The following is a 27,701-nucleotide window of genomic DNA, read 5'->3' as shown; positions in this document are numbered from 1 at the left end:
CCCCCTCACTCCCAAGCCACTTTCCAGCACGAGCTGCCTTCCAGGGTGGAAACAAGACCTGAGCCAAGCAGGACTCTGGGATGATTACTGAGCAAATGTAGAAATTGTGGATGGAGGTTGAGAGGATGAGGGACCACACAGCCTGGGGCTCACATTCAGAACTGTCCTGTTCTGTCCTCTCTAGAGTCTCACTCAGTAGCCTCAGATACTTCAGGTCTTTACTCATCCCAAAGGGGAGCAAGAGGGGGTACCAGGTCATTCCCTAAAGGTGGGCTAGGACCTGCACATCCTTCTAGTGGCACTAGGAACGAGGCCTATCCAAATCCTGCCAGAACAGATTTGACACACAGTGTGGCTTTCAGAGCAGGAACTGCCTCTCGTCCTGTGTGTGCTGCCTCACAGGCCTCCAGGCAGCACTGGCCACATGCACACAGACGCGACTTCTCATGATGAGGGTGGCAGCTGTGCAGGAACAAGACACAGCAGTACACTGATATACAAGAGTGTTCACAGACCACCAAACCTGCAGGCGCCTCAGCAGCTGGGGTCCACAGGAAGACCCACGATTGTCTAGGAGACATCATTTAAACAATGCTGCAGGTGGCTGCCACCTCCTGTTTTCACAGAGCTTCTATCTTTAGGACTGAGAATAAAAGTCCCACTCCTCCCACAGGTAGAAGCTCACTATATTGGCTTACTACTCCTCTGCTCCAGCTGTTTCTGGAGATTGGCAGGACAGGGCCAACCCTGTCTGGGCTAAGCGAAAGGACGCCAGGAGAACCAGCCCTGTGGGTCAGCCTATGAACACAATGCCTCCTGGGGAGGTATCAGCAGTCTTATGTGGGGCCCTGCATGGTCCACGTCTCAGCTATGTAGCCACTTAGAGTGCTACACACCTGTCACCAAATCACACTGCAGTCAGCACTGTGGGGTCATGTGTCCTGGAGGGAACAGCAGGTACTGAGGGAAGGTACAGGCTTCCTTCCCCTCATTCCCAAAATTACTTACTGAAAAGAAAAAAAAACCCACAGAAAATAAGGAAGGCAAAGAGTGACAAGTCCCTCTCCCCACCCGAGATACAAGACATTCTACATCTTTGAGTTCCTTTTACCCCAAACTCCTTAAGACTCACTGGCTTGTGGAGAGACCCCAGCTAGACACATGCTGTGCAGAGGCTATGGGCATCATGGGTAATGTCCTGGGTGCACCCCACACATAGACAGCAGGAAGGTGCCTATAGGAGGACCCTGACATGTGGTACACAGATCCTTACATACCGAGCCATTAATGTTCCCTCAGGGGGTGCCTCCACCCACAATCCAAAGACCCAGTGCACAGCCAGAATCCATGCCTGTCCCACTCTCCCCAGCTGGCCCCCAACATCTACAGAACCACACAGAATCAGCCCACAGGCAGCACCCCAGCTGCCACCTCCCATCTCTGGCCTGCAGGGCAGTACCTGCTTGCCCTGGGTGTGCCTCCTCCTCAAGCACAATCCCGAGCCTATGGAAATGACAGGCAGCAACACAGGACAGTCTACACAGCCAATCCCAGTGAACAGAGCAGTGGCTGTGGCAGCCATTTGCCAGGAACACCCCACAGCCAGAGGCTCACCCCACCCCACTTCTACAAGGCAGAATCAATCCCTAAAATGTCACATTGGCAAGCATAACCTCTGGCACTCACCAGGACCCCAGGGTTCTTCATTTGATTTAATTCTGTTTTCTACAACACACATTTGGTTCACAACATACACTTTCCAGCCTCCAGGCCATTAAACCACTACCTTACTGTGGTACAGTCTACAATCTACCCTGGGGCTCCCTGTCCTCCTCATGCACACCTGAGCTGCAAGGCTGCAAGGATGGCGTCCAGGCAGCACCACACACTGTACTGTCCTACCCCATCCTCCTAACCCCAAGTTGTGTGAGGAGGACAGGAGGACGGCGATGACACACACAAGAGGCCAGCAGCACCCTGGATTCAGCCTCTCAGTGTGAATCCATAGTCACAATAGCACAACTGCAGCCAAACAGCAAGTACTTAAACAACCGTGTGCTGAAATAAATGCAGCCTGAGCAAGAGCAGGGGTGCCATCATGCAGCCTGTCAGGATGCCATGGGTCCTGTCTATCACACACATGGCCACAGTGTCCCCAGCCACTCCAGCATCTGGTAATTGCACATACCTTTTGATCACCTCCCAAGGAGCTTAGGCCCTGCTGTGACACATCACTCCATATCCTTACAAGATAAAGAAAGGCTGTACCTAGGAGCCCATGATCCATGTTCTTGGTCTGGTCTGAGCCAGTGTGTGGGGAGAGGTACAGGCAGCCCCTTGCTAAAGGTGGCTGTTGAGCACATGTGGTTTAGGGTCTTTGCAGAGAACAGCCAAGGTACTGCTGTAGGAATGGGGGATTCCTCCCTAAGCACATGGCTGTGCCCAGCATGAGTTCTCTGCTACCCCACCTCTAGCCCTAGGCTGGCCTATCCTGGAAGGCAGCAAAGCCTACCTACAGCCTCTGAGGACACTGTGCCCAGAGAGTGAGGCCAGATTCAAGATGGCAGTAACCTGAAAGCCTTCCTCAGCTGAGACCTCTGACCCTCAGGAAGGTGGGCAGCAATGTGAGCCTGGCACAAGTTCTCCTGGAGGCTCCTGGGAACCAGCCAGGCTAGGAGTGCACACTGTCCAGTGGGAACCCACACACTGGCCGGTATATTGAGTAGCCACTGTACATCAGGAAAGCGGGGCCCTTCTCTCTCTCTAAGCAGGCGGTTGGGGTAACAGGTCAGGCAGGTACCTGCAGAGCCAGCCCTGCTGATGACAAACAAGCATACTGTGGGAGACAGGCTGAGCGTTTAGGCCATTTTATTCTTAGTCACCTGGTGACAGAACAAGTCATGCTCCCTAGGGCCCCCATGTTCTCAGGATGCAGCAAGAAGGGCCAGGTAGGCCAGATGGCTTCAGCTCCAGCAACTTCACATACACCTAGTGAGGCAGGCAGCCAGTACATCTCAACCACTCATAAACCATTTATATGAGGCTAGAGGAAGGAACCTGGAGTCCTGGCCCGCCTAAGACCACAGCCAGCACACTGAGGGGCCCACAGGACAACTGAGTTCTGTAATGACATGGTCATCAACTGAGGAAAAGGACAACCTCATGCCCCATATACTTAAAATACTGTGGACTGGTGGGCAGGCTGGTTCTCTCTCTGCCAAGCCAAGGGCAGCACCGGCAGCTCCGTCCCTGGGCCAATACCCTCACCTGTCATCAGGCCTTCCTTCTACCATGCCCTTATCCAGGCTGCCACCCTCACTAGGAGTGGGTTTTTACACACCTCTTGAGGCAACCGGGGCAACTCTTCAGGTGAGGTCCCTACACAGGGCATTCTAATTTGCGGCAACTGTAACTTCTGAGGTCTTAGCAGGCTTTGTGGGACTTTCCTGATTCCTCTGACAGTCATCAGGTGGGAAGCAGGGAGCTCAGCGCCATCTGAGAAGCACAGAGCTGAGGAATAAGATCACTGAGCTGCCACAAGTTACCACAGGGCCCCAAGGACCACAGGCCACCTAGCCTATCGAGAACTGGAGGCAAGGGCGTGACCACAGATAGTCAGCGCAGAGTTCTGTCCCTACAATGCTGGTATCTTCTTGGCTCTACCCTAGACTGCCCACCCTGCCCAGCAATGACTTTGGCCACTAGGCCTTATGAGCCGGACTCAAGGACTCTCTGACACTCAGTAATAGCAGAAAGCACCTGGGAAGAGTCAACAGTCCTCACAGTACCTGGGCTACCTCAAGGGGATTCAGGTAATCCAGGATCTGGGGACCTGGACCACAGGGTTTCCTGGAACACAAAGCTGGCAGGACATATGGTCAACAGGCTAATGACAAGTGGGATCCTAACAGCTCTACAGTTAAGTTGGTAAGGGAACTTGCACAGAGAGGCTAAACAGTGCCTCCCAATTCACGCAGCTACCAAGTGACTGCTTAGATAGGAACTCAGGCTGTGTGGTTTCTTTTCCAACTCAGGCCCCAACATATCACAGGCCCGGTGATGAGGGCCCTGGGAACTGGAGGTTTTGCCAGGCCCTCCAGGTTCACAGTGGTGAGGACACACAGCTCAGGGAGCCTGGGGCTTGACATATAATAGCTCATGATGCCAGCCCAGTTCACACTATGGAGGCCAAGTGCCATCAGCTCTGTGTCCCAGCAGGAGGAGCTTCCCAGCAGCAGGAGGTCAGCGGTGGGCCACAAGCACTGCTCCTCACAGCTCCTCCACAAATCAGGTGTGAACTAGAATTTAATAAACCTTTCTCCCAACAGAAATCCTAACTCAGGCTCTTCTGAACAGCGGTTACTTACTTGAAAATCTCTTTCTTCTAGAATTTCTCTCCTCCATCTCACGAGGAAAGCAGCACAAACATATAAGTGGAAATGAGAAAAGCCCTCGGGTTCAGACTGAAAGAGAAAAAACAAGGAGAGTTGTTTAGTGTACGGAGCCATCAGCCAATGGGCAAAGCCATCCGGGTGGGCTCTCCAGTCAGGGGCATAGTGAAAGTTCATTCTCACTCAGAAACTGCACTGAAACATGCCCATCTCACTACAATAAACGCCATTTTAAATATCCACGGTTTGGTAAACAGGGTCCCAAGCTTTCTACAATGTCAAGGACAGTAACTTTCTTTAGTATGGATGATGACAGCCGGGATAGTGCTGGTAGATTTGGTGATGTCCATCCTATGCCAGGCACCAAACCTGAGCGTTGGAGAGCAGCTTCTACTTCCCAGAATAGAAAGCAAGCCTGAAAGTTGAGGAAGCAGCCCCTGTGGGACACCAAACAAGCAGTGGAGAAGAGCTGCCTGCTGTGTGGACACCAATAAGGAATGCAGCTGGCAGGACAGGAAGTCTAGTGGCTTCTACTGGAATTCCCACTCCTATGTCTCTCTCCAATGCAGTCAGCTGCATCCGTCCCTCTGTTCTTACCTCCTCACACTGCTGTCACCCCTGAAGACCTGCTGGACCTGCCCAGGCCACCCCACTGGGCCTGCACAGCTCCGTTCTAGAAGGCTCTCATTCCTTCACTCCCTGCAACTCCCACTTAAGTCCAAGACCATACCACCAACTATTCAGACTAGGGTTACCAAGCTCAGGGCCCAGTTTGTTACCTTCATGGTTGTACTATGTCCACGCACACCTATGCAGCTACTGTCACTGGCATATTAATTAAGTAACGTAAGTATGCAGTGCATCAGAAGGTGACAAGCTTTGGGAAAAAATACAGCAGCAAGGGAGGGGAAGGATAACAAGAGGGGTGTTTATGCACACTCAGGGACCTGCTCTAATCTCTAGACAGTGATCAGTCAGCTATAGAAACACTGAAGCAAAGAACCAAGAGGGAGTGCCAGGCAGACAACAGAAACACAAAGGCCCCAAGGTCAGAGAGTGCCAGGGGCTACCCAGAAACACTAAGTCAGCAGTGCTAAGACAGACAGACAGAGGCTGGCAGGGCAGGAAAGCTTGTGGGGGACAGATATGCAGGGCCCATGTCACCAGGTGTTCCCATGAGCCTGGAAAGCTCTTAGCAGGCAATTCAAAGGCTCCACTGGCTTTCCTACTGAGAACAGGGACAGGGCAAGGTGGAGAGGAAGAGCTCAGGATGAGCTTGAGGCATAAAACTGACAGGTGTGAGCTCCTTGGCACATGCCTTTAACCCAGCACTCAGGATGCAGGGGCAGGCAGATCTCTGAGTTCAAGACCAGCCTGGTCTACAGAGTGAGTTTTAGGTCAGCCAGTACTATACAGAGAAACCCTGCTTCAGAAAAATAAAACCAACCAAACCAACAAAACAAGCCTGAAAGGTGTTAGTGATGTGTGCCAAAAAGTAGACAAGAGCCTGTACCTATCATGCACATTGTAGGTCCACAGTAAATGGTGAGCCCATAGTGTGCTGCTACATGTGAGACTTTGGGGTCTAAGGGAAAGATGGGGGAAGGACCTTAACTCAGGCGGATTTGCAAGATGAGAGGCTTTGCAACTGTAGCAGAACACATTTGGCCAGACAGCTGTGACCCTAAACTTTCGCATGGGATGTGCAAGAGTTAAGAAGTGGTCTTGAGCAGGCAAGCAGTGGTCAGAGAGCCTACGAGGCCCCATGCAAGGAGAGTGGGAATGTAGTCATTGATCTTAGTGACATGAAGGGCACTGGGCAGGGCCGGCTGAGCACCCTCAGCCCTAGGGCTGGGCACTGTTTCTTCATCTTCCTGCGCTCCCTGCCCAAGTCGCTGTGGTAGCAACTTGAACAGCCAAGACACTGTGCCTCCATTCCTGACTGTGAGGGATCGACTGCCATCATTTCATTGCAAAGAATGATGTCTACTGAGGCCTGACATCACAGCAGCTAAGGAAAGTCTCTTGTGCTCCAGGCTGAAGAGAGTTCTGACCACAGTCACACGTGATGTCTGTATTCACCAAGATGCTCAGTCATCTGGTGATGGAGAAGAGGCCCTGAGTGTTCCCTTGACTGAACCAACCTTGCATTCTCAACATGAACTGCATCTGGTCACAATATACCCCAGCTGTTAATGATGTCTAGGTCCTGACTGCACTCACTCTGCAAGATGAGACTCTAGATGTCTCTTCTCTAACTTCTTTGTAGGGTCAAGCATCCGGCTGTTTGTCTCTTTTCCTTTTCCTTTCTCAGAAAGGCACGCACGAGTTTGGGATGTGCTTCCCTCTGATTCCTGATAGCCAGGCCCGATGTGGTAGGCAGGGTCTGATGACTTCTCTATGAGACAAACTGTACCCCTGAATTATTTTCTATATGGTTCTCTATATGCTATCCCTAGATTGGTGGTTCTGGGTTCTATAAGAAAGCAGGCTGAGCAAACCTGGGAAGCAAGCCAGTAAGTAACACCCCTCCATGGCCTCCAGAATCCTGCCCTGTCTGCTCTGTCTGTCCTCCTGTCCTGACTTCCTTAAACAGTGAACAGCAGGTGATGTGGAAGTGTAAGCCAAATAAACCATTTTCTCCCCAACTTGCCCTTGGGCCATGGTGTGTCCTCACAGCAGTAAAACCCCTAAGACACTGAGTGTTTTGTCAACTTCCCTGTCACCTTGATTGTTCCCTCCCTCTAAATGTGGCTCTCTCTAAATGCAGAAGTAGAGTGCTTTCTTTTTCCAGCTCCTTTCTAACTTTCGGGAGCTGGCTGCGAGCTCATTAGTGTCTGGTTTTTTCATTTCTGATACAAGCAACCGATACATCTGTCAGCTGCCTTCGGAAGCCACACTTGAGCGGCACTCCACTCTCAATGAATCTGCATCATCAATGTCTAAGAACATGCCACTGGCTTTTAGATGGCTTTTTTGGATCATACCTGATTTATCAGTACATTTTCCAATCTGAAAATGCATGGCTCCTTTTTATCCCTTTAGCTTCTGAGTACTGACTGCTGTTAATCGAGTTCTTATAGGACGGGACGTCAGGACTCCAGTTCTTTGAAGGTAATTTGGATTTAGGCTGGAATAGAACACAGCTCCCACAAACGTTTCCTGAGGCAGCATCCTTGGAGGACAGAGTGTGAACAGTGAGGCCACTGTCCTGGTTCTGACACAGCCAGGACTACGCTGCCAGTGAGTGGCCCATGTTGACCAGCTCACACTCTGTAAGTAGCCATAACAGACTCACCAACCTGGACCTGAACAAGATCTTTCCTTTGCTTTGCTAGTGTCAGAGTGAGTAGATGTTTCTTTAGATATCCATAGAGTAAGTCATGCCATAAAATGCCCGCTGTTCTTAAATGCATGGCTGGAATTCCTGGAGGCAGCAATTCATGTATGTCTATTGAAGAAAATTAACTCATTGTGTTAAAAAATCTTCAGTCTACCAGGAAATAAGGATGTATTTAAAAATACCTATGGCAACAGTAGATTTATTCTCTTCCTATGGTTCTACCAAATTTGTTTTCTGTACTAGAAGGTATGTTATTGGGTACATACGAATTCAAAATGTCTTCTATGTCACTGCCGGTTAGCATCACCCCCTTCATCTCAAGTTATCCGCTGCGAAAGTCTCTGGTTTTGAGCAGCAGTGGGCTAGCAAGACACAATGATGATCATCTATCAGTTTTGCTCATAATCTACTTTAAAATTAATTACATCCTGTATGTGTGCCCTGTGAAAACATCATCACAGTTAGGCCAGTGCACACATCTATCACCCCTATCATATGTCACATATGTCCTTGCAGCCATTCAGAAGTCCTCCCACTGACTTCTCAGGTGACTACTGAGCTGTCCTTCGACACACAGCAGTTTATGATTCATGCTTGTTTTTCCTAATGTCCTTCACCCAGAGCTACTATTTTGAAATTTGTCTGCCATGTTCCATGCACCCGGAGTTCACTCACTGCAAATTCCACAGAACCTTCCCTGAACAGCACACCACAGTTTGTCTTTCCATTCCCTGTAAATGCTAAGCTTCCCCTGAATGGGCATACCACAATTTATTCCCCACAAACACTGAGGTGGTTCCCTGTACCTATTCCCTGCAGAGGCTGAGGCATGTAGTCCTGGATGGGCATTTCACAGTCTATCCATTCGTCTATCTAAACACACGGAGCTGCTTGCAGCTCAGGACTATGGTGCACAGCTGTGTGCACGTTTGTGCATTAGTCTCCCCATGGAAACGTGCTGTCAAACGAGTTTCCACAGTGGCTCTACCAAGTTATGCTCCCAGGAGTGGTGAAGGAAGTGCGTGCTGCATCGCATCCTGGCCAGCACTCCACAGAGCCAAACAACTCTGACAGCCTGCAGTAGTGATTCACTGTGGCTTCCAGGCTCCTAGCTACACTTCCCAAATGACCACTGGCTAAGCGTCCCTCATGTCACCCAACATCTTTTGGTACTTGAGGCTTTTTCTGGCTGTTTGCTATTCTTGAGTTGTACAGGTTGTTTTCTTATCTTCATCATGGTAAGCCTCTCATAACCCCCTGTAGGGAAAATGTCACTGGACTAGACCTTGTCTTTCCACACTCGAAAGAGTGACTTTGGGGAAAGGTGTCTTAAATTCTGCTGGAGGTTCCATTTTAATTTGTTACATCTAAGAAACCTTCCCCCAACTCAAGGGCACACAAGGTTTGCTTCTATTAGAGTTTACGTTTTCTGTTTAGGCCTCTGGTACAGTGCCAATCGTGTTTTCGCAAGTGTAAAGAAGCTGAGGGCGCTTATGTACGTGGACACTGCTCCAACAGTTTGCTCAGAAGCTGGTGCCCACCCCACTGAGTTAGGGTTGCGGTCACCCTGGCTTTCATGTGTACCCTTCTCCAGAGCTTGGCTGCCTCGCACCTCTTCCACTTTGTATTGATTGCACTGTCAGTTTGTCAATTACTACAGAAGAACTTGTAAATCTACGGATCCTCTGTGTGTGCGTGTGTGCGTGTGTGTGTGTGTGTGTGTGTGTGTGTGTGTGTGTGTACACGTGTTTCTGTGTGTGTATGCATGTGTGTATATGTATGTCTATGTGTGTCTGTGTGTGTATCTGTGTATGTGCACACATGTCTATGTATGTGTGCTGATGTGTGTGTCTATGTGTGTCTATGTATGTGTGTGTATGCACACGTCTATGTATGTGTGCTGATGTGTGTGTCTATGTGTGTCGCTGTATGTTTATCTGTGTGCCTGTGTGCACCTGTAATTGCACACATGCCCATCTTAGAAACCCTGAGTTTCCTGACCCTTCACTCACCTAGGTCTCTTTATCTTCAGCTGCACTTTACAGTTTTCGGGATTTAGGTAAATTGCAATGTTTGCCAGAATGTCCCTAAAAATGTCATTTGTTCTAATGATACTGAAAACATTTTCCTAACATCTTCCAAATCTGGTTCCTTATGGTAATTGTTGGCTAATTTCTGGAACATGCTTTTCTTTTTAAATCCTTAATTTCCCTTTGTCTCTATAGTGACAGATCTTTTCAAATGAAGTCAGGGTCCCTAATTCAGCAACTTGGTCCCTGCCAACCATGACTGACATGTTCTGTTATTCTGCATCCTAAAACTGGCAACCTGCTGGTGGCTCCCTGTCCTCACTTCCTTTCTCCCTTGTAGTGAACTGACTTGTCTTTACTCATTATTCCAAGGTCTATGTCTAATTGACCCAGAAATTAGCAAGTCTCTGCTCTTGGCTTAGCAGTAGCCTTATGTTAGCAGACAAGCTTAACTCCATGGTGAGCATGGGGCCTACAAGGTGATGTATGGAGTAAAGGTGACTGTCACCTGCCCAATAACCCGATCTATACGTTGTCCTCTGACCTCATGTGCACTGTGACAGACAGACAGACAGACAGACACACACACACACACACACACACACACAGACACACACACACGCACGCACTAAATGTACAATGAAAGAAAATTGGCCATTATCCTTATCTTAACCCCAATCAGCACAGAAGTTAGGAATACCTTCCCTGAGGTCACAGCCAAGACACACATTGCTTCCTCCTTCCCCAGCATCACTCGAGGGGTCTGCATCATCCTGGCTACCTTCCTTAGAACCTGGGATGTCTTCTGTGTTGCTTTCTGTATTAACGCTCGCTTGGATTTGCTCAGAGAGATGTCCTGTCTTTTGGGGTCACCACTTTTTGTGAAATCCAGGAACCCAACTTCCCTCTAGCGAGGCTCTCTTGACTGGTCCCCGCAGACTGCATTCTCACTTATCCATTGCAGTCCCGGGGCCGTCCTAAGCTGCCCGATGTCAAACAGTTCGGTGCACCGTATCCTAGTTTCTGCTATTTAATGCTCTCGGTCTATTTGTTACTCAGCCCTGGAACTCTCTTTGGCTGCTCTCTAGAACCTTCCTTGTGCAGTTTCCCTAGGATAGTTATTTTGTCAGAGATGTCTTATCTTTTGGCATGTAGGGGAGCAGTTCTTATGAGAGGAAACCATGATCAGATCTGTTAACTTCACACCAAGAGTTCGCCCATCTCTCTGATGGTCTCTGCATTTTTCTCAGAATTCTGGTGAGGCTGATTTAGGCTCTTGTCATTCTAGCCCCCATTTCTGTTATATTTTATATGTCTGTGGGCAATTCATTTTCTTTAAATCTTTAGCTAACTAATCTTCTCTCCCTCTGTGTCACAATTTCCTTTTAAAAATTTTTACTACATTTATTTGCCTCTGTGTGTACGTATACACTTGTGCACCATACGCAAATGCATAGCATAGCATGACAGTCAAGTAGAGCTCAGACGGCCACCTGGGGGTCTTTCCTCTCCTTCCACCATGTAAGTTCTGATGCTCAGACTCAGATCATTAGGCTTGGTGGCAGGCATCCTTACCTGCTGAGGGATCCTGCATACCCTCCATGTTATGCTTACTGTTTATTCATTTATCACATTTGACTCTGAGGATTTTTCAGGCTTGCACACTGTGTCGGCTCCCTTTCCTTCTCCTTCATTTAGTACTTTCCTTGTTCCATCTCCAACAGTCCAAGCATACTCTGGGCTGCATCTCAGCACCTCCTCACACCTCCCTCTCTGAAGCTGTCTTTTCTGCTGACTCCTCTGTCTGTGACTCCTTCATTGGAACACAAGCCTGTCGGGATCCCCTGAAGCTTTCAGACATGCCTGTCCTCTGCTTGGTGCCTCACAGGACTTTGAGCTACTTAAGGTCGATTTTCAATGGGCAACTTTTCCAGGCAATTGTCAAATGACCTGGAGCTCCAAGCCCACCGGAATGTAGGACAATGGTTGGAAAGTGTGTGGGGCTGGGTCCTTCCTTTTTCATTACCTCAATGGCCAAAGAGAGAAAAGGAAAGCCTCGCACCTGGCAGCCCTGAACAGGGCCCAGGTAGTAGCAGTTGGCTCATTAAAAGTAATCGGCAGACCCCAGAGATCGCAAGGCAGACGACTGGGCAATACATCTTTGGGGCTATTCCTTCAAATTTCTCAACTTAGAGTTCCCCCAGATGTCTGGTCTCTGAAGTGATACTCATACTTGTCAAAACCACACCAGCCCTGTGGTGCATCCTGGAGGAGGGGGACCTTGTGGATTTCGCCTCTGCCATCTTACTTCCTTTAAACAGTCTCAACTTCTTCAAAAACATGCATTCGATCCTACTAACCTTGTAGCATGTCTGCTGTGGTAGCTGCCACATCACCAACAACACACAAAATCTCTCTGTAGAAACAAGCAGCAGCTGAGAAGTGTGGTAAGCTATCGTAAGACCTTCACCCAGTGACCTTAGCACTCTGTCACAGTGTGACTAGGATGCCTCCTCTAAGAGGTACTGTCATGTACTATCATATCATGTCGCTAGCCACGGAGGACCACAGTTGCTGTTAGCCTCTTGTCTGATACCCCTGACCTCTGACCTTCTCCTGCTTCCTCCAGTGCTCCAGACCTGAGGCCTGCCTGGACTGTTGGCACACCATATACCCTTGATCGGCCAGAGAAACCCATCCTCTTTTCAGTCAGCCGAGCCCCACCTCTCCTCCTGGGCCCTCACCAAGGCTGCTGCCATTTCCCACACTGAGTCATTGATGGGCACACATTCTGTCTTCTAATCCTCTGTTCCAACTACTCTGGGGTCTCTTTTCTTTGCAATTCATGTCCCCAAATCCAACAGTAGAATTAGAGACAGAATGAAACCCCATTTCCCACTCTCCTGGCTCCTCTGAGAGTCTGGTGTGGCTGGCAGGCAGCATTAGTGGACAAGACACTGAGCGGTATCTACAGACCCAGGCATTTGTTTTCCTTTCTCATAAATACTAAAGGTGAGCTGACACTTAAGGGCTGGAGGGAAATTCCCTAAGAAAGGAAGGGCAGAGCCCAGCACTGTAAGCTGAGAGGACCAGGGTGCTCCAGATTGATGCCTTCTCTGTGAAGTCTTGGACACGCTCCTAACTCTGCTCATTTTATTAAGCAGAGAAGGCTCAGGTGGGCTGCAGGACACCCTCAGGCCAACCCCACAGGAACTCAAGAGCTGGGCTGTGAATCCTGCAGCCTGAACTGTCTCCAGCTGAGAGAGGAACACGGCGTGAGCCAAACTCCAGAGAACAGGAGTTATGGACAAACGGAGTTTTACAACTTGGTCTAAGTGGATTATTTGTCTTCAGTGACTTGGTAAATTATATTAGAGTAACAATTTGATAAATAGAAAATTCTCATCATAAATGGAAAATGGGCCTCTGCTGTAATGAAGCTTAACCCAGATGATTCATACCAGCATCCCAGGAAGGGCACATGAACAGTGGGCAGGGGGAGGGCAGCAGCTAAAGACCACAGGCTGGACCTGCTCAATCTCTTTCACCACATAGTTTGTCACCACTCGGGACAACAGTCAAGCCAATAGGCCACTGGTAAGCCTTGTAAGGAGCCTTACGCCAGAAGAAAGGGCCATGGCTTCTAGAATTCCCTTGTCAGTGACATTTCAAACCACAGAGAATTACAGTGTTGGCTGTTTCAGTGTGCTCATGCTGCAAATCTGGACCACGGGCTTTTTGAAAGGGACTGAGCCCTGGTCCAGTCCTTCCTTCCAGCCCCAGTTCCCTGTCCTCGCTGCCTCCCTGCCCATGGCCACTAGGACTGCCTCAGTTTCCCAGGCTCTAGGCTCCATGAGGGAGGGGAGCAGAAAAGAGGACAGGAAGAGTTGTCTTGGGGGAAAGAGCTCCTGGACAACTGTGGTCCTGTCTTGTCTGGGAATTTCATGGGTGGGGCAGGAGCGTGAAAAGCTCCTTCCCTCAGCCCAAGTACCAACAGAACTGTAGGGATGCTGGGAATGCCCTGCTTTTCCCAGCAGGAATCCAGAAGTCACAAAACACTGTCACCTGTAGGAATGGTTCTAGATTGGGGAGGGGAGGGTGTCAGGGAGGGTATGAGGCACTTACTGGCCATCTTATCAGCTAGGGGTTAATATGTAATTCCTGCACCTGGTTAGATAAAGAGACCCTAGCTACAGAGATCCCTCGACAATGGGAAGGGACCCATTGTCCCCAATGCTGGACCTGCCCTGCTTCTGCTCCTCTGTAACTACAGCCTGAGAGACCTGAAGAGCACAGTCAAATCTTGAAATCTGATGGCTTATAACCAAGGTGTGTCCAGCGTGGAGCACCATGGCACTGCCATTGCTGTCTTCGAAGGAACATCTGGATCTCATGCAGGAGGCTCCCACCCAGACACAGTTCAGAGGTACGGGAAGAGGGAGTACAGCTAGAGCCACCCCGAGATGTGCTGGAGGCCACTGGCTACCAGTCTTACCAGTGTCTTCATTCTGTCCCAGAGTTCCTCCCTGTAGGAGTGGCACAGCCCCATTGTCCTTCTACCTCCTGTCTACAGAGGAAACACCACAGGAGCACTGAAGGAGAACTCAGGGTTCAAGGGTCTGATCCTGTGGTGTGTTAATAACTCCCTGTTGCTATGATCAAACACAAAGACCCAAAGTGACTATGGAGGGAAGAATTTATTGGGGCTTATGGTCCCAGAAAGTTGAGTTCATGGTGGGAAGCATGGCAGCAAGGGGACAGGCACTGTGGTCTGAGCAGGAGGCTGAGAGCTCACACCCTAACTATAAGCATGAAGGAAACAGAGAGAGCAACCCAGAAGTAGAACCCCAGTGACCTATTTCTCCAGCTAAGGCTCCACCTCCTAAACCTTCCCCCAAAGTTCCACCAACTACGGGTCAAGTGCTCAAACACCAAGAATGTGAGGTCGTCTTGCTGGAACCACCATCCATGATAACAACAGAAGAGCAGGTTTTGTTTCCAATCATTTTGGCATTACTGTCTTAATCGCTAGGTAAGGACACAGTAACTGACGACTTAGCAGTAAGTCTGCCAGGGCCAGACTCAGTCTCACCACCCCTGTGAGCAAGTCGGGAAGTGCTCCTGAGCTTTGAGAAGGAATGTGATGTTTGAAACAGATCCTGCCAGGCTCAAGTGCTGCCCCTCAGACGACCAGAGCTAATTTAGTTAAAGCTCTTTCCATCTACCCAGAGACTGGGTATCATGCTCCCATCCACCATTTGTAGAAAGGATCTCCTCCCTGACAGGGCTAGCAATGCACTGAGGATAAGCCAGGACTAGCCTGTGCCAACAGAGATGGGCCAAGCACAGGCTTGAGAAGCCACTAGGTGGGCTTTAGTCTCTCTACTATATAGCCCCAATCACTTCCCTGCAATGGCTCCCATTTGTCATTGCCTGCCTGTCCATCATCGACTCTATAGTTTATGTCCCTGTCCCCCAGCACAGGCCTCTCTAACCCAGGACTGAGGCTCACTGTCCTCACGAGAACACACACCCAACCCCCAAACTGGGCAGGTCCTTAGGATTAGCTTGGGTGGCTCAACCACGATCCCACCCAGGGCTGTGTGATTGCATCCCCACTGTAGTTCAAGGATACAAAAGTCCCAGTATGAGGAGCAACCCTGATGTCTATAGGGATGTGACAATACCTACCCTATCCTTTTCTAAAATTTGTTTTGATATACCAAGGGTGGAGCTGAACACTGACCTACAGCTCTTCCCAGCTCCTTCCCCACAGGCCTCCACCCACCCTCCAACCCTTCTACGCCACCCCCTCAACCCCTTGCTTCCTACATGTTTCTAGAAGTGAGAGCAGAGTCTAGGTCCTTCTTTCTCTTTACATCTAACACTCTCCACCCTTTATGATCCATGATAAGAATCAGGAGTCTCTGCTTTATAAGGGCCAGATTTCCACCTCTGCAGTGATCCTAGCAATGAAAGCATAGAATGGGCAGCTAAGAACATTTCCTCTAGAACATTCTCCCATACTGGGAATGTCTGTGAGGAAGGCACTCATCCACAGTTCATATCCAGTTGTGACTTTTCTATACCGTGTGGACTCAGAAAGTCAAGAGCAGCAACTACGCTCCCAACAACTGCAGGCTTCCCACAGACACCTGGCCCACACCTACGAAGAATAGCCAGATACCAGGGGCAAAAAGCCCCATGTGCAGATGTCCCTGGAGTCTACACGTCACTCACGGGGAAGAGCTGCTGGTTATGATGACAGGCAGTAATGACTGCCACCTGATCCATCATAGAGCTGTGGGATGGAGGAGTAGGGCAGCTCTGTATAAGACAGAGATGAAGGTGACACTGTGACCCAGTGACAATGGCATCAGGGTGAAAAGATGACGAGATGAGTCATGGCTGTGCCTGAATGCACCTTGCTGCTCCCACTGTACCCTGAAGACAGATCTGCTGGGAGAGGGCCCTCCTACCTTGTTCACCCTGGAATGGCAGCACCCCTCCTTTGACATGGTCTTCCTTAGTCATTCGGAGCTCCTCTTAGCAGTCCTCAGTCCCCCATACCCCGGTTAAGAGACAGACAAGTCTTGGCAGAGTCTGGTATGCTGAGAAAAGACCACTAAGAAAGCCTCAGCCCACACGGCTACATCAGACTCTGGAGTCTCCCAAGTGCCCTCTTAGTGTGAGGTACTGTGTCTCTAAGCTTTACCAAGATGGAGCTGTCAAGAAGAAACTGAGGATATAGAACCAGCACAGTGGGCATGGCTCTGTGTGAGCCGAGTCCCCACAATCAAGCTCATCAGCACATCTGTCACCCTGCAATTACCTCTGTATGTGACGAAAACTCATCAGACTCCCTTCTCAGCAAACGTCAACTCTCTATTCAGAATTGTTTAAGGTAGTCAGTAGCCTGTGTTCTCCATGTCAGAGCTCACTGGTCCTAGATAACTAAAACTCTACACCCTTTCAGATAGCCCCATTCCCCACCCCAGGCCCCAGCAACCACCATCATTACATCTGTGAGCTCAACCGGTTTAGATTCACATGCTAGTGAGGTCATGCAGTACTTGTCTTTCTGTGCCTAGCTTAGTGCAATGTCCTCCAAGGAACATGAAAGGCAAGCCCTCCTCCCCGGATAATGCTCACATATTTAATATATATTATATGTTATATACTGATACACAGAATATGCATATGGCTGCATGCCACATATAGCTAGAATGACATGCAAGTTTGCCCACCATGTCTTGTTGAGAATGGACATCAAGGACCTTTCCTGCCTTGGTTATCAGGAATAATGTTGCAAGGACCCTGGGTGCAGATGTCCCTCAGGACTGACTTAACTCCACAGCAGGATCACAGACCATATGGCATATCTCTAACTTTCAGGAGATGGCAAACTGGTTTCTATAATGACTATGCCAATTTAAAATCCCACCAACCCTGTAAAAAAGGAAATGCTATTCTTCAAGTTCTCTAGGGCAAGGGCATGTGGAGATGGGTACAAGGTCAAAGGTGAAGATTAGTACAAAGTCAGTGGTGGAGACAGGTAACAAGGTCAGAGGTCAGGCTTAGAGTTATTTGTAGTTGCAACACACTCAGTCACTGTTGAGCTGTGTGACTGAGGAACGAATAGAGCCCAGCCTTTCCAGCCATCGAGGAACTGAAGTACAAGAGCAACAGACCCAAATCCATCACGACAGACCAATGCTAGCAACACAGAGCTGCATTAATCATGCTGTAAATGAAGTTTAAGCGTGATGCTATTAACAGACTGTGTATCCAGTGTACTACTAAATTGTTTATGGATATATACATTTGATTAATAGACTAACAGTTTACAAAGGGGATGATAAAAGCCAATTTCAAGGCACTTAGCTATAGAAAGGAAGGGAAAAGACTTTCAGGTACATATAAAACTTAATTTCTAAATAAATAAAGAAAGACCCAAGGCAGGATATTAAAAAAAAAAAACTCTTAGATTTAATATCCTGGGTATTGAGTACATGGGTATTTGTTGAATTATTACCGGACTTTTCTGTATATTACACATTTTCCTAATTAAGAAAAACACCAGAGACCAATTTTGCATGGTCTTCCATAGCTATTAACAGTCTTACCTATTTGTAGGGTCCCTCCATCTGGGTATCCCAGGCCTGGGAACCACAGGATGTAAAGACAAGAGTAGTCTGCTCAGCCTTCTGCCCTGCTAGGCAGATTCAATGGCCTCATCTCCTGGCAGTCTGGTTATCATGACCTTGGGCAGTCCTGCCCAGTGCCTTCTTTCTGGCAATGTTCTCAGCTGTTCCTCCTCTCCTGGCCACACCTCTTCCCCTGGCCCTGAGCTGTGGGACTTCTGACCACTTGTTCTGTTAGAAACTGCCTGCCCCTGGTCTAAGCACCAGCATCCTGGAGCATAGAGGCACCCAAGGGGAGAAGTCACACCTGTCCATCAGCTACCTCTGACCATTGGCCTCTCCTGTCTGTCAGCTACTCTTGTCCATCAGCAACTCCCCTCCATCAGTTACCAGAGGAAGGGAAAAAGTAAACCTTGATACCATGACATCAGGTTTCCCAACCCTGAATACCAGTTTCCAGTAGTTTCCATGTGACTTTCAAAATAAAATGAAGTTCAAAGGTGACTACAGATTAACTAAATGCAAATTACATATGATGTGCAGTTTTTAAAATGTAATAAATAAGGCAGGAAAAAAACCAAAACTCATCTATAATCGCTTTCAGTTTGTTGAGGGTGTGTGTGTGTGTGTGTGTGTGTGTGTGTGTGTGTGTGTGTGTGTGTATAGTAAAGTGGTAAAAGGAACAATTTTTCACCTTTAATTGCATCATTAAATTATACTTATAAGTTTTGGCACTGGAAAAACTGACTGGCCTTCTGGCACCAGGAGATCCCCGATGTACACGTATTTACATAGATGTATTCTGAGGCCATTCAAATGAAGGAGACTATTTCCCAGTCTCTGCTCAGATTCAAATATACCAACTTCAGCTGTGCAGGCAAATGCTGGGCCATGATTTCCTTTGAAATATTCATCAGCAGGCCACTGCATGACACAATTACCTGCCGGTAATGCAGAGCACGGCCCTTTTAAAATTCACACCAACATCCCTGTGTTTGGTGCATAGGCCAGTAATGAGAACTGTAAATCACACTTCATTATGCGGCCAAATCGTGGAGCACAAATGAGCCGGCTTCAAAGTGACCGATCTATCAACTCTACGCCAACCTGCATTAGCTTTGGCCAGATACTTATTGGCAGGTGTCTGTCCATGTCTGAGAGCATTCCAGCTGCTTAAATGACAAAGGTCACTGGCTAGCACATCTGTGTATCACGAGGCAGATTCTCATTGTTGCAATCTTAGAAAGGAAGCCTTTGGGAATAAGATGACCCTCATGGTCTATGCCAGCTCCTGGGATTTTGGTTGGTGCCCTCAATACATCAGGACTCCTGAACTGAAGCTATTCTTCAAAAGCCAGCAGGTATCATAACACAGGAAATAATACTGTCAGGAATTTCTGGTTAATGTATTCATAAGGGACATCCAGAGAAACAAAGCCAGAGAGAAAGAGGGGTGGGGTGGGGGACCATCTGTGTGTGTCTCCATCCACGCATATATGTTCATGCTAGGAGCTGATATGACACATGCAGCCAGAGACCCAGAAAAAGCAGTTCAAGGTCAAAGGCCATATACCAACAGACTTCCTTCTTGCTTATAAAGTCAGTCTTTGATCTATTATGGCCTTCAGAGATTAGATAAGTCCCCTCTATGTGACAGAGAGACATCAGTTTTATACAAAGTCCCCTAAGTTTAATTGTTAATCGCACTCTAAAAATACTCACAGAAACTTATAGAACACTGCTTGTCTAACTGCCTGAGCATGATGGATCAGCAAACTGAAGTATAAATTCATCATCACAGTCAGTAGCCATGCAGGTCAAGGTCTGCCTGCGAATCTGAAGGTGTTTTCTGGTACTATGTCTCTAGGTCCCTTTAATATTCCATTAACTAACAAGAAATCAATATTCCGTAAGGAGCTCCACTTCTGTGTGGCTGGTGTCTCTGAAGGGGTCAACCAGTTATTCTAGCAGATTGTCTGGAAGAATCTAGAGATCATGGGAAGCAGAGAGCACCCTTAAGCCCCTCTGAACCAGATCCAGGATCTTGGTTTGGGCCTGTGAGGAAAGAACAACCTCCAGCACACAAATGAACCCCAGCAAAAGGCAGCCAAGAAGCACACATAAAGGGTGAGCCTGACTTACATATTTGAGCAAGGGTCCCCCAGCACAGACACTCAGGGCACATACGTGGGACAGTGTGGGATCACAGGGCTGTCTGTTACCACCATGTCTCACATCACAGGGAGCACACTGCCTGCAAATGCTTTCTCCTTGATAGAGGAAATCAAAGGCACCCTTTTAATGCTGTTGGGTCAAAACTCCATGAATTATACAAGCACTGAAGGACTGTAGGGGGGCCTAAGGAAAGAAAAATTGACCTACCATGCCCCCCTCCCACGTCTCAGACCTTACCATCCCAAGTCTACTCAACTCAGCAGTTTTAGAAGATGCTGTGCCACTGTCTGGTCTATCAGTGCTGTCGTGCAGGAACCCATGACACCCTCAGCAACCTGAAACACTCCAACACTTTTAAATTTGTGTCAAGGACATTCCTGGCAAACTCAAAGGAAACTCAAAGGAAAAGATACTGCTGTGGGCCCTGATTAATTTTACTTTGAAGAAAGAAATGACATCATGCCAGTTAGTAACTCAAAGCCTCTGTGCAAAGCCAACTTAGCCCAAAGGGCAAGCGGGCAGAAAATGAGCAAGGGAGCTGCAGTGCTGCAGTCAGGCCCTGTCAGGGGTTGGGCTGCTCTCCTGGGCAGCAGCATCCCCAGCAGAGACTGAACAGCCTGCACCCCTGGGCACCACTGCCACTGTGTGCTTGCCAAGCCTGCGCCATCACTCCAGTCCTCTGCCTGGGGTTCCCATCCACTTTCTCCAAGGACTGGCCCCTATTCTCAGAGCTGGTAAAGCCCTTCTCCTGCCCTCCTTTAAGGTCTTTGTTGGCTGAGACCTTTGGGCTCCTTCCATTGATTGCTACTCTTATCCTGTGCTCTGGGAGCTTAATCCCCCCACCACTCAAGGACACTTGTGGACATTGCATTATTCACTGGCCTTCCCCAGGGGATTCCTGAGGGAATGTACCCACCTCCAGTGGTCCCTAGATGTAGGAACCCACCCCCTAACCCCCAACACCTTCTATTCTGTGGGAACATAGGGCCACTGCAGCCAGACAGGCCCCTGTAACAGCTCCCATCCACAGGACAACAGACAAGTCACTGTCCTGTCTCAGTGCCATCCTCACCTACACAACCACACAGAATCTCTGGTTCTCCAGTCCTTAAACATAAGGCTGGCTAAACATACAGCACAAAGGCCCATGCTCAGCTGTCATCGTGTCTGATGCTGGAATCCCAGAATTTGAAGGTTGGAACAGGAGACCTACAATGAGTTTGAAGCCAGTGTAGGCTACATAGGGAGTTCTAGGCCAGTCAGGGATATACAACAGGACTGTTTCAAAAAACCAAATGCAAAACCAGCTTTGCACTCCAAACTGTTGGCTGTGCATGGTGGAGCCAATGGCGGCCACATAAACCTCAGGGAGAGCAGCAATGTGAAAAGTCAGCATGCATTTCTCAGTTGAAGAGAGGCAGACATAACGTGATAAACCCTGAGGTCTTAGGAAGCATGGGGGCCAGACCACAAGGCCTGCATTCCAAGGCTCTGGACCATCAGAAAAGAACCACAACAAGTCTACTCCCCCAAGAGATACCCCTTGACATGAGCCCCAACTGGGCCACATGGGAGTCTCACCTGAAGCTAAGGCTACACTGCCTGGCCGTCCACCATGGGCACCAGGTGGCCTTCGGGAGCCACATCCACCTGGAGAGGGGACAGAGCCAACCACGTCTTAGAAGGCAATGAAGACCTGAGTGCGGGCTGGCAAGTTAGGCTTCTGTGGTGCTGGTGGGGATTCCAGTTGGAACTGGAACCTGTAGGAGGAGCTGGCAATGTAGAAATAAACAAGAGGAGCTGTGCCTGATACTGAGACGGGAACAACCGGTGTCCCTGAGATGACCTTGAGCTGGGGATTCCTGAGGACAGTGGCTGGACCTCATGTGACCTACGGCCTTCACACTCAGCTCCCAGCATGGAAGGTGCACTGGTGGGCACACAGACACTCTGTCCTAGGGTAGACAGAAATGGAGCTCCTGGTGGTGGCCGAGGAACCTTCATTGTAACAAGCTCCAGAGAGATGACTCCCACCCATAGCAGAGATGAAGAACCACTTGCTGGGATACAAGCTTCTAGAAGAGAGGCCTTTCCTTCCCCTTGTGTGGGTCCCCTCTGCACCCCGTACTTCTGCTCTCAGTGGGGATTCACAAATGAAAAAGATAATGAGAGAGTGAAGGGATGCTGTGCAAACTTCCACATCATTTGCTAATTGGTAGCTTCCTGCTGAGCCACTCTGACCCCTGACCCCTGACCATAGCTGATGGCTGAGCACTTAAAGGGCCCAGGACCACCAGCCTTGAACAAACACTGGCACCTGTCCCCCTGCAAATTGGGCTGTGAATGTGTCTTTTATTGCTTTGAAACCAATTTCAACAAAAGGGATCACCTAACAGACCTTCCCCCAGGGAACTGCAGATTTAGCAGGAAGTAGACCAAGAGAAGAGTTCCTGATGAGAGGAGACAGGGGACCTGCAGCCCAATGAGAGAGAGTGAGAGCCAGATGAGTGGGGCTCCCAGTCAGGCGAGCTGACCTCACCCCCAGGTTCCAGCCTGTGGCTGCTGTGGCCTCTCACCACCTGCAGGCTTCCTGCACTCATTTGCTCAGGCCAGACCTATTAAGTGTGTGAGTAGGGGGAAGGGGGAGAGAAGTTGGGGTGGGGTGAGGGAGGGAAGTATGTGGTGTGTGGGCATGTGCATGCCTATGTGTATATGTGTGTGCATACATGCCTGCCAGTGCATGGGGTGTGCGTGTGCATGACTTGGTTAATGAATAGAGCACATCTGGATCATATCCACTTCCGCCTAACTTTCCAGACCTCCCCATTTCCCTCACAATCTTATGTCATCATCGTCTTTTAAAAAATAACCCTAACAGCTTTCTGTTCTGGACTTAAGGCCCAGATGCACAGACTGGAACTTATACCTTACTGTGAACCAAGTCTAAAGCCAGTTGAGGAGGTCATAGGCCCAATTATGGGTGTTTGGGGTTTTTTTGGTTTTTTTTGTTTTGTTTTGTTTTTTTGGTTCTGGGATTTTTGTTGTTGTTGTTTTTGTTTGGCTAAAGGGACAGAGTCTCAAGCTACCTTCTACATACCTGTGTGTATACCCATAGACTAGTGCGCTCACAGCTCATAGGGAAGCTGTTTAGGGAGCAAATGGTAGTTATAGAAACCCACAACCTAGCCCTGAATGGGGTAGCGTTTTAAAAGCATTTTCAAACAAGCCCCTTCAAAAGCACCATGTGAGGAGATTACCTGTTCATTACTGGGATGTATGAGGATCGCAGCTCCATCAAGGAGTCTCCTTGCCAACCCCACCCCAACCTCACACCACTGGATCATTCAAAAGCCACCCTGGGCACTGTGCTACACCACAAACTGCTTCTTCTAGAGCCAAAAGCTCTTTTCTAAAAGCAGAGACATTCCCACCTGAAACTGTTCCATTTCCTCAGTGTAACTCAACGAGCCTCCAAATCCCACGCCCACTCAGTGCTGCTCTGCCCTGATGGGCTTCAAATGCAAGCTCTCGATGCGTGGAACAGTCGGTGTCCTGCCTTCCAGCCTGTCTCAGACCCTCCCAGTCCCACGCCTGTGTCTTGTTTTCTTTGAGAACCAGTCTTTTGTTAAAAGGGGAGTCCACCCTAGTCTTGACAGGGCCATTCCTACAGTGGGGGTCCTACCTGTACTTCTTCCCTGGTACTTCCTGGAAACTGGACTCAAATTGAAAGGCTAGGTTTGTACTCTGAGGTATTTGGCATAGTTATACTATCAGGAGACACAGAATGCCCATGGTCTCCTTCTTACGATATAATGATGGAGCGAGAGGCCCAGGTGCTGCCATACATAACCATCCGTCAAACAGCTCCCTGCAAGCTCTGGGTCCAAGTGCAGCCAGGCAGGGTCATCCACTGCCAAGTTCCCCTGGCTGGCTTCCCAGGGGCTGGTGAGTACTGCCTTGGCTCACTGTTTCTGTACAGTCACACTACGGTCTCCTGCCCCCTCTGCACTTACACCTGCATTTCTCCCTGAAGAAAGTGTGCTCATTCCAAGACTGCCTGGTCACCAGGAGGATACATGCACGCCTGAATCTTTCCACTTGTTTACCAGCTGGTGATAGCTGTCTCTAAAGGAAAACTAGGGTTTTCTTTAGAAATTACAATGAATCCATAGACATATAGCTTACCCCAGTAAATGGCCCTGAGGAAGGCCTCCTGATGCCCCTTTAGCTCATCTGGGGCATCCTAAACCAGGCCTTTCCTATGAAGCCCTGGTCCCTTCTCATAGGACATAGTGGAGGGCTGAGGCAGGGCTGTTCCCCTCCCCACATTCCTTTCGGATATAGTGATTTTGCATGAAGAACTAGGTATTATAATTTCTTTTTTTTTTTAAAGAAAGGCATCATAATTTTAAGCCAAGTCTTAATTCATATTTAAGATTACATATACTTTAAGTCTTTGAATTCATGCTTGATTCTCTTCTCTCTGGTAATAAAAAATCTTAGTTCCTATGGCATTATCATAATTACCTATTTGTTTTTCCCTAATATACATATGTAAATACGCATTTCAGTCAGTGTAAACAGTTTCAAAACAACACTAATATTACTACTGTGAATGTTTGTCGAGTACTGCTCTTAATTTATTTTTTATTATTATTTTTTATTTTTTATTACACACACACACACACACACACACACACACACACACGCACACACACAGCCTGAGCGGTCTTCTTCACGGACTGCACACTACAACAGCTGGAAAGTCTCTCTGATGCAGTTCCCTTTGGATAACTAAAGCACAAACTTGATGGAGCTTAGGATTTTAAAAAAAAATCAGTTTTACTCTGGTTTTCGAGGACAGGTTTCTTAACTTGGTGTACTTTGGTTTAATAATTAAATAAAGCAATCCATGCTTCTAAAGTGAGAAGCAGAGAGTTCTGAGAGGCTGGGCCTCGCTCCTGCCCCTTCCACGTGACTCCCTCTTCAGAGGGCCTCTTTGTCGGTGGCTCCTGGCTCACTCCTCCGTTGTACTCCATCTTGTGTAAGATACAGGGATGCAGCAGGTGTGAGCATGCTCACATTCTGCCAGGCAATGAACAGATGGACTATGGGGTCTCTTGTGCACGCTCTGCTTCCCCTAGTAAACAGCACTACAGAGCTCGGTGGGCAGATGCACCCTCGGTCCTGCCACCACACAGAACACTCCGCATGGAGGCCTGGGTGGACTGGAGTCCAGGTCTATATCGTCAGTCTCTGTGCCGTTCGTTCCTCCTCACTCCTACTGGAAACATGAACAGGCCTAGAGATGCCACATTTCATGTCTTCCTCAGTTTATCTTAGGGGCTGACTCTGGCCAACAAGAGAACAAAATGTGTGTTACTTTCTAGAGTGGCCTGCATTTTCTCTGACCGGGGACTGATCGTGTGTCTGGCCTACAGTGATGGTGGTCTACCCACACTCCTTGTGACTTACAAAGCTCACTGCAGACTGTGTGCTCTCCTCTGCTGGACATGCACTGTCTCCCACACACGGTATCTCAGAGGAGACGGACCACTGTTTAAAATAAAACCTACCTGAGATAACCACAGACTCTGCTGTATGATGAACAACACAGTGATCCCATGGCCTCTGCCCAGAGACTGGCTACATTCTAAATTCACAGTAAAGGAAACGGTGGCCTATCCTCTGCCCTCACCATCGGCCCCTTGGGTAACTTACTGAAGATGATAGATGTCACCTTTGGTGGATTCAGCCAGACATGGCAGTCAGTTAGGGATGAGACACAGTCCACTAACTAAGCTGTTCATTCCAGTAGGCGCTAATGCACATGAGAATCTTAATCTGGGCACATGATCTCATAGGGCTGAGTTTAGTTTGCATTGCAGTCAACAGTGAGCAGGACGCACACGCAGATAACCCACGTACCTATACTCGTGCATGTGGGCATCGGTGTGACTCCTTCTAGACAGGGTCTAGCTAGCTGTTCTCTCTCTATACTGCTGGTGAGGGACAATAGCTCAGCCATAAGTACTGCAGGGCGAGGGCCCTTGTGTGACCTCACAGTTCGCACACTGAAGGGAAAGTGCCTGAGCTCTCCGTCTGCCGTGCTGACGGCTTAGATCCCCGCTGCACGGCTTATCTTCAGGCTTACAACAGACGCATTCAACAGGGGTTTGCTACAGAATAAAGAAAGAGAAAAGAAGGAAAAGAAAAGGCTAAAGAGGTTTTCTCTAACCTAATACCAGCTTCCTGAAGCAGGCGCTGACAACTGAGTGTTAGCACCCAGTCTTGATCCTGCTCAAGTCCGATTTGGAAAGCTCTGCCCAGCATTGTGTTCCCAGCCCTTCTCCATCCTTTAAAGGCAGAGTAAGTGCTAAGCTGCAGTTAGAGCAGAAGTGACAACCAACGATTACAGGAATGAAAGGTTTGCCTAATCGGAGGGTCAAAGACAGTATTTTTGGTATTTTATTTACTTTTTTGGAAAAGTTAGCTACACATAATCCTCAAAAACTACAATTTTAAGGGTTTTAAAGATTATTTAATTAAACATTAGGTAATACATAAAAATCAGTGTTGGGGGGGCTAGCATCTGAGTAGGGGAGATGGTTCAGTGGTTAAAGCTTTGGCCATGACAGTGTAAAAATTGGAACTGTTGTCCCAGGACACATGAGAAATGCTATGTAAAATGGTATTCCATCTGCAATTCAACCTTGGAAGGCAGCGACAAGGGGGACCCAGAGAAAGCTGGTTAGCAAGACTAGCCAAACGATGAGTCTGTGTTTGACTGAGAGACCCTGCCTCAGTGAATAAGGAGCAAGAGCAGTAGAGGATGCTGCCTGCCATCAGCCTCAGGCCTCTGTGTGCACGAGCACACAAATGCACACTACACACATGAGAAGTGACTACAGACAGACAGACATAATACATCGTTCTCTCTGTGTGTGCATATATAATACACACATATATATTTATGAAAGTGTGTCATGAGTCAGTCCAAGAGCCTTGGGCGTTAGCATCCTCCCACTGTCTGAGAAGCAATGTACTGGCAGGACAGCCAGCTCTATCCTCGAGAGCTGAGACACTGCAGGTCAACTGTCCCCTAACGTAAAACGTGCTTATCACTTGCTCGGCATCCCTGTCTGTGCCACTGTCGTTTGCTTTGGCTATACTTTTAGAGAAAGGCAGTGTCAGATATGCGCTAAGGACACCTTTCTTTCCATTCCCCCGACGGTCCTGGAACAGTCACTCGAGAGCTCCGTGTAGCCAGCTCTCCAGCTCGCTTACCCCTTCCACCGGCTGTTGATGGATGTTTAAGTTCTCTAACTTTGCTTAAAGTTTATTTAAAAATCACAGCTGTTTTCAGGCTCGCTCTCTCCGGAGCAGAGGCTCTGAGTCTCTGAGGCCCACACCCAGGACTTCTCCTTCAGTTCCCCCAGTTCTGTGTGTGTTGCTGGCCACAGGGCACACTTTGCTAACTGTTCTGAAGCTGCACTGCTGACAGAACTGAAAGCATGGACATGCCTTCTGCCTCTGCTGAAGTAGAGCGGCGAGAACCTGAGGGTGTGGCTTTAGTACTCGCAGCACAGCTAGGAACGAGCAGCTGAAGTCTTCTTCA

The 27,701-nt window shown here is 48.6% G+C and overlaps 1 protein-coding gene across 2 annotated transcripts in view; it reads right to left on the bottom strand.

Annotated features, from left to right (window-relative positions):
* The window catches only part of Tbc1d22a (TBC1 domain family member 22A), a 291,146-nt gene that overhangs the window by 47,069 nt on the left and 216,376 nt on the right, over positions 1 to 27,701 (bottom strand). For both annotated transcript variants that reach the window (XM_032919220.1, XM_032919227.1), the window contains exon 12: positions 4,368 to 4,463. In XM_032919220.1, the coding sequence (XP_032775111.1) occupies positions 4,368 to 4,463 (96 nt within the window). The remainder of the gene's footprint in view (positions 1 to 4,367; positions 4,464 to 27,701) is intronic.

The sequence above is a fragment of the Rattus rattus genome, chromosome 1, assembly GCF_011064425.1.
Source record: "Rattus rattus isolate New Zealand chromosome 1, Rrattus_CSIRO_v1, whole genome shotgun sequence".
NCBI lineage: Eukaryota > Metazoa > Chordata > Mammalia > Rodentia > Muridae > Rattus > Rattus rattus.
The sequence above is the reverse complement of the archived record's forward strand: the minus strand, read 5'-3'. Positions and strand labels throughout refer to the sequence as shown.